At 41.6% G+C, this 17746-nt stretch overlaps 1 protein-coding gene across 1 annotated transcript; it reads left to right on the forward strand.

The window, feature by feature from the left end:
- Positions 1 to 6461: 6461 nt before the first annotated feature.
- On the forward strand, positions 6462 to 17119 carry chek1 (checkpoint kinase 1). Its single transcript, XM_056285176.1, has 13 exons — positions 6462 to 6526; positions 6907 to 7021; positions 9779 to 9887; positions 10022 to 10086; positions 10175 to 10244; positions 10384 to 10572; positions 13335 to 13439; positions 13581 to 13676; positions 13762 to 13843; positions 13987 to 14158; positions 15795 to 15926; positions 16737 to 16838; positions 17024 to 17119. Exons 1-13 carry the CDS (start codon positions 6462 to 6464, stop codon positions 17117 to 17119), a joined length of 1398 nt encoding a protein of 465 aa, XP_056141151.1.
- Positions 17120 to 17746: the final 627 nt, after the last annotated feature.

The raw sequence follows: 17746 nt of genomic DNA on the forward strand, positions 1-17746 counted from the left end.
AAAGGGAGAAATAATGCTCAGAAGGCGGGACCAGCAAAGTTCAGCCAGTCACTGATTAATGTAATGTCAAATAAAAGGCAATCAATAGGTGGGGTCATTGAAAATATTTCATCATAAACAAGTTTAAGATTTTTCACCATTGCAATAGAGTTTAACAATTGGTAATAGCTGTTACACTCCAGTGCAACTATAAATCATCTTCGTATTAATTGACTAATGCATACAGCATCTAAAATGTGTACAATTTACTGATAAAATTCAATCATTGTAATCGCCAATACACTGATCATCGCTGAATACTCTGGGGTGAGACTTTGGCCCTGGGAGTAAATAATTGAAACATTTCACTATCATAAATTGCTAGCATCAATCTGGCATCTTGGATTAAACTGTTGTTGTTTAGTCTCTGTTGAGTAGTTTATCCTTTTTCCTCCTCTGTGATTTCTCCTCGTGTGTAAACATACTGTTACACAACTGATGAAATAACTAAGCTCTTGCCAAGCAGAGACAAAGTCCACACACTTGCACCATCATTTCCCAAAACCACAGTGTTGGTTTGCCAATAGTGATTAACTCACTGCTTTCCCATAAATCACTTGACTCTTCAAATTTTCAGATTGATTTTATTTCGAACATGCTAAATTAACAAAATAAAATGCACAGGCAGGAATTCAAGAACAAATGGAAATAATAGTGAACATTTTTCGCAAACTCTCTGTAACAACACAAGTAATAACTGGACCATGTTTGAAAAGGGCTTAGGCTGAAGTAAAGAACTTTTCTGGTCCTACCCCTTTCTTATACTTTATCAATCAAATCAAAACAAAACAAAACTTGCAAGATAAAACAAAAGTGGGAAAAAAGAAAAGAAATGCCAAATGCATAGAGATCAAAAAACGAAACAGTACAAGTCAAACAGGGCACCTTACACGTCATGTATCATGTCACGTTATTCCAGTCCACCTCTTTGTTCATCCATCCTATATCTGTTCAATATGTTATTTTTTAAAGAGTTGTTTAAACTTACTTATTGATGTACGCATCTTAATTTCTTTTTTTTATAGTTGTTCCATAGATTGACTCCTTTGATGGATATACAATGAAGTTTTGCATTTGTCCTCACTAGTTGTTTTTTGAATATACATATTCCTCTGAGATCGTGTTTACCTTCCCTCTCTTATATATAATCCTCAGAATAATCCAAGTGCAACCAGGATTATATATCACTGACTGGTAATACTGTATGGAAAATATGTCTGTAAATGTTCTCATTCATCCAGGTCATGGTTATCCAAAGGAATTTAATCGAGTGCAACTGGGCTTGGTATATATCCGTGAAGACGTTTCGCCTCTCATCCAAGAGGCTTCATCAGTTCGTGCCTTTCTGACTGGACCAAGCTAGTCTGACTGGCTGGTGATCAAACTCAGATATTTAGCCTCTTTGGAGTCATTATCAGAGCTAATGATGTCAATGGCTCCTTTGTGTTCTGATGTTTAGCAACGACAGTCGTTGGAGGTGTTAGTCTAGACAGAAAGGCACGAACTGATGAAGCCTCTTGGATGAGAGGCGAAACGTCTTCACGGATACATAACCAAGTCCAATTGCACTTGATTCAATTCCTTTGTATGGAAAATAAATATGAATGGCACATTAAATTTGGTAGTTTCACAACAAGACAGTTGACCTTCATGCTTATTCAATCCGCTGTTAAATTAAACATTTTGTAGAACTGACCCCAAGCCGTTATTAGGCCTCAAGTTATGAGGAATAAATATATCCTAAAACTCAGTTGTTGGAAAGCTACAAGAGGTTTTGAAGACTGAGGATAAGTATCTACACGTAAGTATAAGTATTCATACATGCTAATAAATAAACCTATGACTTAGTCTGGGGTCAAGTAATTTTGTCTCCCATCACCAATAAAAGTTCGAACTCATCCATCCTCTAAGAACACCCCCCCCGTCTCTTTATTATGTAAATTTATTTTAAAGTTAATGACTACTACTGCTATGTTCGCCCACTCCTGTTAGGAGTCGCCACAGCGGATCATCCGTTTCCATCTCTTCCTGTCCTCTGCATCTTCCTCTGTCACACCAGCCACCTGCATGTCTTCCCTCACCACATCCATAAACCTCCTCTTTGGCCTTCCTCTTTTCCTCTTCCCTGGCAGCTCCATCTTCAGTATCCTTCTCCCAATATAGCCAGCATCTCTCCTCCACACATGTCCAAACCATCTCAATCTTGCCTCTCTTGCTTTGTCTCCAAATCATCCAACCTGAGCTATTCCTCTAATATAATCATTCCTAATCCTGTCCTTCTTCATCACTCCCAATGAAAATCTTATCATCTTCTACTCTGCCACCTCCAGCTCTGCCTCCTGTCTTTTCGTCAGTGCCACCGTCTCCAAACCATATAACATAGCTGGTCTCAATAACATCTTGTAAACCTTCCCTTTAACTCTTGCTGGTAACCTTCTGTTGCAAATCACTCCTGACACTCTTCTCCACCCAGTCCACCCTGCCTGCACTCTCTTCTTCACCTCTCTTCTGCACTCCCCATTACCTTGAACAGTTGACCCCAAATATTTAAACTCACACGCCTTCATCACCTCCACTCCTTGCATCATCATCATTCCACTGTCCTCCCTCTCATTCATGCATATGTATTCCATCTTGCGCCTCCTGACTTTCATTCCTCTTCTCTCCAGTGCATACCTCCACCTCTCCAGGTTCTCCTCAACCTGCACCCTACTCTCACTACGGATCACAATGTCATCTGTGAACATCATAGTCCACGGAGACTCCTGCCTGATCTTGTCTGTCAACCTGTCCATCACCAGTGCAAACAAGAAAGGGCTAAGAGCCAATACTTGATGTAATCCCACCTCCACCTTGAACCTATCTGTCTTTCCAACTGCGCACCTCACCACTGTCACACTTCCCTCATACATATCCTGCACCACTCCTACATACTTCTCTGACACTCCCGACTTCCTCATACAATACAACACCTCCTCTCTCGGCACCCTGTCATATGCTTTCTTTAAATCCACAAAGACACAATGTAACTCCTTCTGGCCTTCTCTATACTTCTCCATCAACATTCTCAGAGCAAACATCACATCTATGGTGCTCTTTCGTGGCTTGAAACCATACTGCTGCTCGCTAATCGTCACCTCCCCTCTTAACCTAGCTTCTATTACTCTTTCCCATATCTTCATACTGTGCCTGATCAACTTTTTCTTTAGAAGTTGATGACCAACGTTTGCATATGACAGGCTGAAATGAATGAAGTAGCCCAGATACAGGCGGACAGACTGTGGAGTACATAAAACTGCTGATGCACACACACACACACACACACACACACACACACACACACACACACACACACACACACACACACACACACACACACACACACACTCGTTTCACTATCCTTATGGGGACCCATTATTGACTACATTCATTTCCTAGCCCTTAACCCTAACCTTAACCACGCAAACTACATGCCTAACCCTAACCTTAAACTAACCCTAATTCTAACCTTAACCCTAAAACCAAGTCCTAACCCTAAAATAGACCCTTTTCCTTGTGAGGACCTCTAAAATGTCCACACAGGGTAGGTGGTTTCTGGTTTTTACATTTGGTCCACATTAGGATAGTTAAACATGTACACACACACACACACACACACACACACACACACACACACGCTAGGAGTGTAATTTGACCGCCCCCTTGTGTCCATATCGGTGTGGCATAACTTCACTGGTTTGAATCTTCATCCATCGGCTCTTATAAATACGCTTATATGAAGAATTTCATATAACTGTACTGCGCACCTTTCTATATTTTTCTTTGTATGCACATTTTATTTGAAAATACAATTACATGTTTCCAAAAACTGCAAATATTGATAGAAATTTAAAATCTATAAAATGCCATCAGAATTTATTATTCACTGACATGTAACTTCCAGACAATTAGGGAACGGGATAATCTTGGCTGAGACTAAAGCTAGGAGGGGGTGCAACTAAGCTGCAACCATCCTCTGTATGTAGGTTTTATTCAGTAAGCTAGTATATGCTTGCATGTTTTGATGGGTGCGAAGTTACAGCAGCTTTCCAATAAATTACATTTAAAAACTGATTTTGCCCCAAGTTACTGACTCTTGCTTCACCCTTAGCACTCTTATACTTATATCACCTACCAGTGGTTGCGGGTAGTCAATTTGTGTAAAATAATTGTGTACTACTTTCATGGATGTATATTGGTAGAATGCACCTTTAATATTTAACTGAGGAGTTAATACTACTTTTAAAGTGCACTTTAAAAGTGTTTTATTTGTTATATGTTACATTTTTCGTAATTAGGCATTCCAATATAACGTCACATGTGTTATTCTATTGTTTATATGAAAACATAATATAAAGCCTATGGCAATTTATTGTATCCATTTGCAAAATATGGACAACTTTTGTTCTGTGCCTATATAGACAGGTTAAGTACAAAGGAAAATTAGCACGTGTTTGTCAGTTTTGCACAAGTATACCACACGCTCGAGTCCATCTCGGGAAAAAAAATAGTTTGCCCCGTACATACACAACATCCAAATGGCAGCATACTCAAACTAGACGCTAAAACTCCATCACCTTTGTTTGTTTGTTGCAGTTGTTTGCATTTATACAACACAAAAAGCAGTCCTGGTATATAAGGCACAGAATAACTAATAAATAAGTAAATAAAAGAGGGGAGTTTAAATTATTATTTCTTAAAATCACTATACATAAAGAGGTGGCAAAGTGGCAATTTATTCACAAGGTGCTTATTTTATTTTTGCATACAAAGGCACAATGGTTTGATCCCTCGGTAAAGACGGCAATAAAGGGACACTTGTATAACAGGTGTCTGAAATTCAGATTTGACCAGAAATGTAAAGCACTTTGAGTGGCTGTTGCAAGCTAGAAAAGTGCTATCTAAAATGCAACTTGATTGATTGATTGGCTTATAAAGGGAATTGTTATTTATTCACATATCAGACAGCACTGCTCAGTACATCAGCTCTCTGTATTTTCCTCACTGCTTTTTTACATGTCATTTTCTTACTTCTCCCTTCTACTGCTTGCAATATTGTTAGCAGTGCAGTGGATAGAGGCAACAAGACAATTGAGAGCAATTATTTGTTCAGACTCAAGTTCATCGCTAGCCAGTTTACAATACAATCATTCAGAAAGCAGACCAGACATTTTAATCGAGGTACAACAGACATATCGAATTCAAATGATGGGTCTTACAGTATCATTTTTATGGGTACCGGCACACATTGGCACTGAAGGAAATGAAATAGCAGATAAGGTTGCAAAGAAGGCTACAAAACATAATCACATTGATTTGGTTATTACTTTAAGCAAAACCGAAATAAAGAGCATTATTAAGCAAAGATTGAAGGAAAGGTGGCAAAAGCAATGGGAGGAAGAGAGGAAAGGACGATGATTTTACCGAGTTCAAATGAAAGTGGGAGAAATGAGGTGTGCAGGAAGGAACAGGAGAGATGAGACAAAATAGGCAAACACCGTACAAGTAGATGTGACTACTGTGGCCAACAAGAAACATTAGAGCATGTTATGATATATTGTCAGAAATATGAGGCAGAAATAAGGTGTCTGACTCAAAATCTCAGAAATTTTTGATTTAGTATATTTCTACAGTTCAGCTGAGTGTTATAAAATCATGTTTCAGTTTCTTAAAGTAACAAATTTAATTAAGAAGATTTGAGTTTTTTTCTTTTTGTTTTTAGTTTTTTAGTTTTTTTTTTTTGTTTTGTTTTTTGTTGTTGGAGGGAATAGCGTAAATAATAGAAATTCCGAGCCACACTCCATGACCAGATGGTGGCAGTAATGCACCATTTCGTTGTTTGCCAACCGCCAATAAAAACAAGGAAGAAGAAGAAGAAGAAGAAGAAGAAGAAGAAGAAGAAGAAGAAGAAGAAGAAGAAGAATAAGAAGAAGAAGAAGAAGAACGACAACGAAGAAGAAGAAGCAGAAGCCGACGAAAAACGGAAGTGACGGAGTCAAGCCGCCAGCGGAAATCGGCACGGCGCGCCAAATTTGCAACCAAGTTTAGCGAGACGGGTCCTGACTGAGCAACTCTGACTTTGAAAACACGGAAACAGCACTTGTTTTGGGTAAGTCGTCTCGTGGAAGCCACAGGTTCGGCTCAGGGCTGCCTGTCAGTCTGATATTGTCATCGTTTACACGTTAATTTTGTTCACATCATCCCAGTTCCTGGTGCTACCAACCCCTGACTCTAAACGCGGAGACGTTGAGATGTCCGTTGTGATGGTAAAATTAGCATGTGGCAAACATAACGTGGTTTATCAACCGAAAGACTCACTGTCTTTTATGTTTTCCAGTAATCCGCGTTTATTTGAGAGGCTGGAATAGACTTGTCTCTGCAGCATGGCCGTGCCTTTTGTGCAGGACTGGGACGTGGTTCAGACACTGGGAGAAGGAGCTTACGGGGAGTATGTTTATTTTATCGTTTCTTGCATCCATCTTGTAAATATTCAGTCATTCACATGATGGTTCCACATTTGATGTATTTTCTCATGTCATGACACCATTTTCACACGTACATTAGTATTATCTCGGAACACCAATCCTCTCCGGAATTTTACCTTCTGAGGTGAAACACTTACTTGACTGATAAAACACGAACCAAATCCACACAATGTTGTTACTTTTTTGTTTTGTTTTTTAATTTGGGGAAAAGTGTGGCAAAATACCTCATCAACCTCTTGAATGCCATCGCTCGTCGATACCTTCGTTTGTCCTCCGATTTTCCCTTTTTTACGCTGCTCTATTCTGTTGTCGCGTATCTTTCCACACACGCCCTCCTCCCCAGAGTGAGGTTGTTGGTGAACAGAAAGACTGAGGAAGTAGTGGCAGTGAAGGTGATCGATACATCTCAGGCAAAGGAGTGTGCTGAAAATGTCCAAAAGGAGGTGTGCATCAACAAAGTGAGTCAAATTTTGGTCTGGCATATTTTCTTTAGGTGTTCAGAGATCTTCTAGGTTGAGCCCTTCTTACCTACATCAAACAGGAAATCACTTCAGAAAATGGATGCAAATCATGTGTTTCGGTTATTGAGATATATGAAGCAGGAATTGGTATTTATTTTTTTTTAATCAGTTTTCAAATGGTTCTCCAGATATGTACATTTAAATCACCACTGTGTGCAGAGTTACCCAGTTTACTAATTGATTGATTAAAGTGGCACACGTTTCTTATAAACACAAATATGTTATAAACACAGAAGACATTTTATTTAACTGTCAAGGATTTTGGTTTTATGAATATTTGTGTGCCCCTCTGAGAACCGCCACCTTAACGTGGTGAAGCGGTTTTTGTGTCCTGGTGATCCTGGGAGCTGTGCTGTCGGGGGCAATAGCCCCTGGTAGGGTCTCCCAAGGCAAATTGGTCCCAGGGGAGGGGCCAGACTTAGCGATTCCCAAAAACCCCAATGAAATTATACCAGCAGAGTTGCAGCATCTTGCCCGGAAAAGGGAAACCAGGGCCCCCGCCTGGAGCCAGACCTGAGAGGGGAGCTCACCGGCGAGTGTCTGGTGGCCAGGCCTTGGCCTATGGGGCCCGGTCAGGCCCGGCCCGAAAAAACAACATGGAGCCCACCACCCTGTGGACCCACCACTTGCAGGGATGAGCACTGAGGTGCCTGCCGGGCGGCAGGCAAAGGCAGGGACCGGAGCATGCCAACTTCCGGCATCGCAGATTGGTCCTCTGCAATAGAGGTCCCTGGTGCCTGTCGAGGCGGCAACCTAAGAACCCGCTGGTGGACACCAGTGGTTAGGGAAGCTGTCAGGCTGAAGAAGGAGGCCTTTCAGACTTGGTTGGCCCAGGGGTCTGCTGAAGCAGCAGATGGGTACCGGCAGGCCAGAGGGACTGCCGCTTCAGCGGTCGCGGAAGCAAAAACTCGGGTGTGGGAGGAGTTCAGCGTGGCCATAGAGGAGGACTTTCAGTTGGCCTCAGGGAAGTTCTGGCAAACTATCCGACGACTCAGGAAGGAGAAGCAAGGCTTGACTCAGGCTGTGTTCAGCCGGGGAGGGGAACAGTTGACCTGGACTGGGGATGCTATCGAGCGGTGGAAAGAACACTTTGAGGAGCTCCTTAACCCAGTTAACACGTCCTCAGTGGAGGAGGTAGAGTCTGAAGACTCAGGGGAAGCCCCACCCATAACCCTGGAAGAGTTCTCTGAGGTAGTTAAAAAGCTCCTTGGTTGCAAGGCACCGGGTGTGGATGAGATTCGCCCCGAGATGCTGAAGGCTGTGGACATCGTTGGGCTGTCTTGGTTGACACGCCTCTTCAGTGTCACGTGGAGGTCGGGGGCAGTACCTGTGGAGTGGCAGACTGGGGTGGTGGTTCCCATGTTTAAAAAAGGGGACCGGAGGGTGTGCTCCAATTATCAGAGCATCACATCGCTCAGCCTTCTTGGGAAAGTCTACTCTAGAATGCTGGAAAGGAGGCTCCGACCGATTGTCAAACCTCAGATCCAGGAGGAACAATGCAGATTCTGTCCTGGCCGTGGAACAACGGACCAACTCTTTACCCTTGTGGAAGTGCTGAGGGGGGCATGGGAGTTTGACCAGCCAGTCTACATGTGTCTTGTGGACTTGGAGAAGGCTTACGACTATGTACCCCGGGGCGTTCTGGGGGGGAGTAAGAGCTGTGTCCGCATTTTTGGCATAAAGTCTAACACATTTTTGGTGGGTGTCAGACTCCGCCAAGATTGTCCCTTGTCTCCGATTCTGTTTGTTGTATTCATGGACAGGATCTCAAGGCGCAGCCAAGGTGTGGAGTGTGTCCGTTTTGGGAACCTCAGAATTGCATCTCTGCTCTTCGCAGATGACGTGGTTTTGTTGGCTTCATCAGAATGTGACCTCCAGTGCGCACTGGGGTGGTTTGCAGCTGAGTGTGAAATGGCTGGGATGAGAGTCAGCACCTCCAAGTCTGAGACCATGTTTCTCTACCGGAAAATAATGGATTGCTCCCTCCGGGTTGGGGATGAGTTGTTGCTTCAAGTGAAGGAGTTCAAGTATTTCGGGGTCTTGTTCACAAGTGAGGGTAGAATGGAGCGGGAGATTGACAGGCGGCTTGGTGCAGCATCAGCGATAATGCGAACATTGTAACCGGACTGTTGTGGTGAAGAAGGAGCTGAGCCGGAAGGCAAAGCTCTCAATTTGCCAGTCAATCTTCGTTCTAACCCTCATCTATGGTCATGAGCTTTGGGTCGTGACCGAAAGGGTGAGATCATTGATACAAGCGGCTGAAATGAGTTTTCTCCGTAGGGTGTCTGGGCTCAGCCTTAAAGCTAGGGTGAGGAGCTCGGACATCCGGAGGGAGCTTGGAGTAGAGCCGCTGCTCCTTCGCGTCGAAAGGAGCCAATTGAGGTGTTTTGGGCATCTGATTAGGATGCCTCCTGGGTGCCTTCGTTTGGAGGTTTACCGGGCACGGCCAACTGGGAGGAGATCCCGGGGTAGACCCAAAACTTGCTGGAGGGACTACATGTCCAGTCTGGCCTGGGAACGCCTTGGGGTCCCCCAGGAGCTGGAGGGCGTTGTTGGGGAGAGGGACATCTGGAGTGCCCTACTTAGCTTGCTGCCACCATGACCCTACCCCGGAGAAGCGGCTGAAGATGAATGAATTAATGAAAAATGAATGAATATTTGTGTGCTTATTATGAAACATGTCTTGTTCAATAGCGTCTCACCCACCCCAACATCGTCCGTTTTTTTGGCCATCGAAAAGAGGGACCAACTGTCTATCTCTTCTTGGAGTATTGTTCTGGAGGAGAGCTGTTTGACAGGATAGGTAAGACAGAGGGAAAGCAATAGGACTTGCTTTCTGGCAATGCCATTACTGGTTGTTGTTGATTTGGCTAGTTAATCGTTAACTCACAATTAAATTCTCTTGTCATTGTTTCTCGCTGTCTCTCTTTATTTCAGAACCAGATGTGGGGATGGCAGAGAAAGATGCTCAAAATTTTTTCAAGCAGCTAATAGCTGCCATGGTGAGTGTAGCATAGGAGTCTGTCTTTTTCTGATCTCATACCTGTTTTTTTTTCCCAGTTTCCTTAATTCACTTTCTCCTCATTACAGGAGTACCTTCATGAGATGGGTATCACCCACAGGGATATAAAGCCTGAGAACATTTTATTGGATGACAAGGGTGAGAAAAGACAGTGTTTGAAGCTGTTGGTAAAATGTATCCTGTGTTCTGATTTATTAATGAACATGGCTGATTCCCTTTATGTCATCTGACACGGGTGTATTAATGTTTTATTAATGTCCTGTGTTGTTGACCTCAGATAACCTGAAGCTGTCGGATTTTGGTTTAGCCACCTTGTTTCGTCACAGAGGCAAAGAGCGTCTTCTGTACAGGCTCTGTGGGACACTTCCATACGTTGCACCAGAACTTCTCACCCAGAAAGAGTTCAAAGCCCAACCTGTGGATGTTTGGGCCTGTGGAATAGTACTCACTGCAATGCTTGCTGGGGGTAACATAAAAAAAATTCGGTCTCTCTATGTGTCACTTCAGTGCACTTGCATGCAGCGATGGTGAATTTAAAATGTGCAAGAGTTTTGGGTGTCTTTTACAATGGCAAAATATTTATTCAGCCTACTGCTTTGACGTCTTTTTCCATCCACCAATCAGCCAAAACATTAAAACCACTGACAGGAAAATGTATAACATTGATTGTCTCGTTACAATGTCACCTGTCAAAGCATGGGATATATTAGGCAGAAAGTGAACAGTCAGTTCTTGAAGTTGATGTGTTTGAAGCAGGAAAACTGGACAAGCGTAAGGATCTGAGCGACTTTGACAAGGGCCAAATGTGATGGCTAGACGACTGGGTCAGAGCATCTCCAAAATGGCAGGTCTTGTGGGGTCCTGGCATTCATGTGGATGTCAGTTTGCCATGTGCTAGCTACCTATACATTGTTAAAGACCAAGTGTACCCTTCATGGCAACAGTATTCCCTGATGGTAGTGGCCTCTTTCAGCAGGATAATGTACCCTGCCACACTGCAAAAATTGTTCAAGAATGGTTTGAGGAACATGACGAAGAGTTCAAGTTGTTGCTTTGGCTTCCAGTTCCCCAGATCTCAATCTGATCGAGCATCTGTGCAATTTGCTGGAAAAACAAATCCGATTCATGGAGGCCCCACACAACTTACAGGATGTAAAGGATGTGCTGCTAATGTCTTGGTGCCAGATACCAGAGGACACCTTTAAAGGTCTTGAGGAGTCCATGCCTTGACGGGTCAGAGCTGTTTTGGCAGCACAAGGGGGACCTACACTATTAGGCAGGTGGTTTTAATGTTTTGGCTGATCGGTGTGTAGGGATTTTGACATTTTTATTCATTCATTCATTATCCAAACCACTTATCCTTACTCGGGGTCGCAGGAATGCTGGAGCTTATCCCAGCAGTCATTGGGTGGCAGCCGGGGAAACACCCTGGACAAGCCGCCAGTCCATCACAGGGCCATTTTTCATTTTCATTTTTTCATTTCATGAAAAAATTTTCATGATTTTGAAATTTTCAAACTTTTTTAAAATGGCAAGACCTTCAAAAAGTATTTGTCAGAATACTATCTGCGAAGTGAACCTATTAAATATACTTTGAATTTGATTCAATGGTATGTGGAGAGATTTCCCAAACTGAAGAAGGGAAAAAAAAGGAATAATAGAAGCATGTACATCGGGTAATGTTTCAATATGTATTGAAATTAGCCAGGATACAAAAGCCTTTTTGCATTTTTCTGGAAACGCCGCTAAAGAAGGATTCAAGGGAAAGTCTGGTAACCCACTTGGGGAGCTAAGATAAGACTTCCTGAGATGTATTTGTCCACTCCGAGGCTCTGTGGAAAGACTATGTGAGATGATACTTCGCTGTCAGGTTGTTTTAAACTGTCAGATCTCTTCACCAAGTCATGACTGCAGTGTTACTCTACAAGGTTAAGGATGACTAACCAGTGGCAGTTGTCTCCATTTTCCAAAGCTACATAGGCACTTTTGTATTTGTGATTTTTCAAATATTATCAGTATTACAATTTGATGTTTTTTTTCAAAACTCCATCCAATCTACAATAAAATGTGAAAACAGCAATAATCTAAAACAAAATACAGTCTACTACTACTGTCAGCTACTCCTGTTAGAGGTCGCCACAGCAGATCATCCGTTTCCATCTCTTCCTGTCCTCTGCATCTTCCTCTGTCCCACCAGCCACCTGCATGTCCTCTCTCACCATATCCATAAACCTCCTCTTTGGCCTTCCTCTTTTCCTCTTCCCTGGCAGCTCCATATTCAGCATCCTTCTCCCAATATATACGGCATCTCTCCACACATGTCCAAACCATCTCAATCTTGCCTCTTTTGCTTTGTCTCCAAACCGTCCAAACTGAGCTGCCCCTCTAATATACTATGCTTTTGCCAAAGCAAAATTCAGGACTTTTAAATTAAGTCCAAGGTGTTAGAAAAGTTAAAAACATGAGTCACTTTCTTGAGATGAACAAATTCAAAATAAATCAGATTCAGAGATGCAGAAATGACTACATCAAACCTCTTACCATCAACTTTGGTGGACTTCAGCATTGCAATCCAGGGAAAATGCGACATTTATTTAAATCACGGCTTAACATCACAATTTTTTTCTAAAGCCACCTCCCAGTCCTGATGTTATTATAATGTAATTATTAAATTATTTTTATTTGTGCATTGGCATATTGTTTGTATCTTGTGCCTGTGTGAAAATCCAGTATGCTAATGGCAGGTGTTCCTTCCAGTTTATTAGGATGTGAACAGAATTTTAATGTCTCGGGTTGTCTCTGGGAAAAAAAAAACCTTAAAAATATCTGAGTACAGTGGAAACCATGAATTTCTTTTAATCACCAAGTTTCCTATTTTGTATTTTAGTCAAAGGTAGAGTTTGATTAAGAATAAACTTGTTGAATTCCATTTGCGAATTCCAAGTTGCCAAGTCTAAAAACAATATACTGCAAAAATCAAGCAAACCAAAACCTTTAGCAAACTGTTCATCTTAATTACATGCCAACCCTACTTTGAACCATTGAAGGGAATTAGCTTGTGTAATTATTTGGAAGTCAGTTTGTATTGTTAGTTCACGGTTAAGTCATGGTGTGATATTTCTGATTTTGGAGCTGCGCTTAAAGGAGAAGGCAGTGTCGGACTTTTGCGGCAGATGTGTTCCGTCATGGCTGTGGGGTCACTCTTATTTATTTATTTGTTTATTTTAGAGTTACCATGGGACCAGCCGACCGAAAGCTGTCAAGAATATACGCATTGGCTCCAGAAGAAAACCTATTTACCACCTTGGAAGAAGATACATCCAACACCTCTAAGTGGGTCCCAAAAGATGCGTTGTTATTTCTACTCTGTTCTCCTTTGGGGAAAAAGGAGTACACCAAATTACTTTTGTGTTTGGTGTAGTCCCAAAGCTTGCATGCATAAACTTGCTTTCAACCCACCACTTTTCTTGCTAGGTTTGCTGTCCAAGTTACTGTTTGCCAGCCCAAAGGGACGAATCACGATCTCGGACATTAAAAAAGACTGTTGGTTTACGCGGAATTACAGAGCAGGTATGATCTGTAATATTTCCCTCTAAAATATGCAACTGAATTGATTCTGCGCTATAGTGCACTCATTTCTGTTGTATTTTGTCAGGTGAAACGTTGCCGGTGGATTCTGTTTGCTCATCAAAAAAACTTTGCCAAACAGATTCAGTACATAATTCCGCAGCTAAAAGGTACAGCTTTTTTTTTTAAGATGTACTTTTTAAAAAAAAATTTTTTTTTAAGATGTACTTATTGTTGTCTCTTGACTGTGTATGCCCTTTCCTTTTATGGCTGCAACCAGTGTTATATGTAATTGTTTGTCCTTTTCTTGTAGTGATGAAAGAGTTCAGTTCTCTAGCTCACAGCCTGACCCTCCGGCAGACTGTATGTGGGAAGCCATGTTGTTCATTGGGGAAGCAGGGGGGCAGGTTAGCTTTTCCCAGCCTGCCAAGCCTGAGCATATGCTGCTGGGTAGTCAGCTCATAGGCACACCGGGAGCCAGTCAGGTAGGCGTACCCTCACCTTACACACTTTTCTTTACATGTGGTGATGTTTCCATCTGATAAGTGCATCAATATAATTGCAATTGTTACGTCTCGAGAAAGTCCAGGGGATGAGGGGAGTAACAATAGAAATTAACCCAGGCAAAAAGAAGCAAGAAAAACCGATGTATAAGGAAAAATTGGGAATTTGTTAATGATACAACTCAAATGTCAGTTAATCTAAACAAAGGCCACAAACCCTAAACAAAAAGAAACTGAAGTCTAGCCTGGCAAAAAAAAACAAAAACAAAACAAGGTAAAGGGCTAGACTAGAAATATTAGAATAAGGAACAAACTAGGGCTGCATGATATTAGGGAAACATGCGATATGCGATAATGTTGTTGAATATCGCGATGACGATATGACTCGCGATAAATAAACAAATATTGAAGTATACAGTTTTAATGTCTTTCTGCTTTAGGTTTGCAGCTAACATAGACCCCAGACAATGAACAGCCTATGCACACCGAATAAAAAAATGAAATGCATTATTTCCATTCCAGCAACATGGTTTTATTGAAGAAAAAAAATGCAACTGGCCACAGCCGCTCTATTGGCAATGAACAAATACCACCAACTTGGTTGCATGGCAATACAGTTTCTTTATCACTTTAACAGAACATCTAGGCCTATTTAAAGCAGCTACTAGCAGTTTGTATTATAAATGATTATGTAACAGTCTCGATTTAAAACTGATGTCTTACCAGTTTTGCAGAGTAAGTAATGTTAGAATTTTATTTTTTACATTATATTTTGTTGTTACTGAGGCGGAATCGGCCAAGTGACACTACCGCCTTTTTTCCAGAAGGGGGTACCAAAGTGAACACAAACTCCTAGTAGTATGCAGAGTGTGAATTCATGGCACGCGCTTAAACCACTCATCGCAGTTCAAGCAGTCTTTTGCGATACGTATATCGCGCATGTTGATATCGCGATGAAGGTAAATTTTCGCTATATTGTGCAGTCCTAGAACAAACATCAGATCAATCGACTATGTTAGTCAATACCCTCCCTCTACAGGGGAGTCGGACGACCGATCCCGGTACTCAACAACTCGAGTAATTTAACACGCAGTCTAGACACTGCCAAATGGCCCACTGGCACCATCTTCATACTCCTCCAGGTCTTTATACACAGGCATTAATGACCCGAGTCACGAGTGTGGATGACCAGTCACGGTAGCCAGCTAGGAAGCGAGGTGGCACCTGGAGAGACACACACAATGGAACAGAAACAAAAACACACACACGGCGCTACGGCCGTAACACGCTATGGCTATAACAGCAATGTAAACTATGCCACCCGTGCCCCTACCCTGCCTGTGTGTGTGTGTATGCCTTTGTTTTTTTTTCCTCAAGCCGCAGGGGGTCCTAGTCACTTAATTATGAATTAACACTTTGCATGAGGTTTATTACTTTTCAGAAACACAGCAAAACTGAATATCTTCATTAGAACATCAGTCACATAAAAAGGAAGGAAAAGTATTTAAAAGAAATTGTCTTGCTATATTTTTATGTACCTCTTAATATAACCTGGGTTTATATTCCGAGATGCATTCACTCCCTGCAGTTGAGGATCTTTTCTGTTATCTATGTGCAGACCCCCTGGCAGAGGTTAGTGCGGAGAATGACGCGCTTCTTCACCACCGTGGACTTTGATTCGTCCTTTGCTGCCTTGAGAGATGCCTGCATCAGCGAGGGTTTCACCATCAAGCACACTTGCACCAACGAGGTACGCATATATGCATTCAAACACACATACAAATGCAAATATGCATAAGCAAATACATCACATGCAAGCGCACTTAACACTAGAACAACCAAGCCGGTCATTTTGACCGTTTTGGATTTTCAAAGTTTAATAACTTTGTGGGGAAAAAAGATACAGACCTGCTGCTCCCTGAATGCTCCGAAAATTGCATATATTATGCATTAAAATGAGTTTTACATCAATTGCACAAAAATATGTATGATAAGATCTACCTAAAACGACCATGAGCCGTCAAAAAGACTGCTCATAATTTGCACATGATCGTGCGTGTCATGTCACTATTTATGATGTGTGTTGGTCGCATCATTCCCTTCGCAAAGTTCATTGCTCTGTCCTAGAAAACAACTAGCGTTCTGCAGTGCAGAGAAATGGTCTAAATTTCATTTTTGATTATTGCCAACATGTCTGGTTACAGACACCGTTTAAGATGCACCATGACTACCACCGAGGCGTTGCAGTATTTACAGGCGTTGGACCGCGGCAATTTTAAATTGCTTGAAAAATAGTATTAAAGTTGTTAAAATGTTCATTTTGGTGTCAGTCGTTTCCTAACAGACATACTAACATATACAATGCATTAATATCTCATTTGGGTATTTATCTTGACAGAATATAGAGTTTAAAAACCGGCGGTCATTTTGATGGCCCATGATTGTTTTCGGTAGGAGTGAAATCCCGGTCGTTCTAGTGTTAAATACACACCCAAGTGTACGCATGGCTACTGTAGTCATTTGTACACATGCCTGTAATATCCAACTTCCTTTCCAACAGGTAACGCTGAGCACATTGGACAAACGCAACAATAAGCTCATCTTCAAAGTCCATTTGCTAGCGATGAACCAGAGAGTATTACTGGACTTCAGGCTGTCTAAGGTAGGTCAGAGAGGTTTAAAAGTAAAAATATGTAAGGCCCAACCTTTACCACCCAATGATGGTGTGTAGGTGGACCCCCAGCTTTTTTTTGCAAGAGCCTCTGTTGATATCTGCATGTTTTTTTTAATTATTTTTTGCCACTGAGGCGGTCACTAAGGTGTGCGTGTGTGTGCATGTGTTTCCAGGGTGATGGCCTGGAGTTCAAACGTCTCTTTCTGAAGATTAAACAAAAGCTGGGCGACATCATCAGCACTCAGAAGATCACACTCCCCATCACATAATTAGTCTCCCGATTGTTTATTTGCGTGTGTGTGTGTGTGTGTGTGTGTGTGTGTGTGTGTGTGTGTGTGTGTCTGTCTCTACCCACATCCAGAGAATAACAACCATGTGCCTGTGTCAGTATCTATTCTCTGGACATTGTTGAGGTAACTGTAAATATTTTGGTGTTATACTTTTATCTGAATACTTTTAATACGTTTTTCTGCTTTTAAGTTTATGTTCACTTTTAAATGTGTGTGGTTTCATGCGCACATGTGTTTTATCTTCTTGTTGAGAAGACTGTTACTGTTGTGTTTGCGGTGATGCTCTTAGTTGTTTAAATAAAATGATTTGAGAAAAGTCCACAATTTTTAAAAGCTATATTTATAAACTAAATTCTTGTTAATTGCCTTTCACATTGTGTTGATAAAGATGTCAGTACAGTAAGTACAGCTTCCTACAATTTAAAACTTAAAAATGTCTGTAAAGTTGAACAAATAACACACAATTTTAATGTAGAAATCTTGACTCATTTTATTAGAATAATGGTAAGAAATCAATTGTGTTTGTTTGACAAAAAAAATTAGCATGCAACTATTTAAGATGGAATTGATGATATAATGTGAATGCATTGTGAGCACAGTAAAATT

The sequence above is a fragment of the Lampris incognitus genome, chromosome 8 (genome assembly GCF_029633865.1).
Source record: "Lampris incognitus isolate fLamInc1 chromosome 8, fLamInc1.hap2, whole genome shotgun sequence".
Classification (NCBI taxonomy): Eukaryota; Metazoa; Chordata; class Actinopteri; order Lampriformes; family Lampridae; genus Lampris; species Lampris incognitus.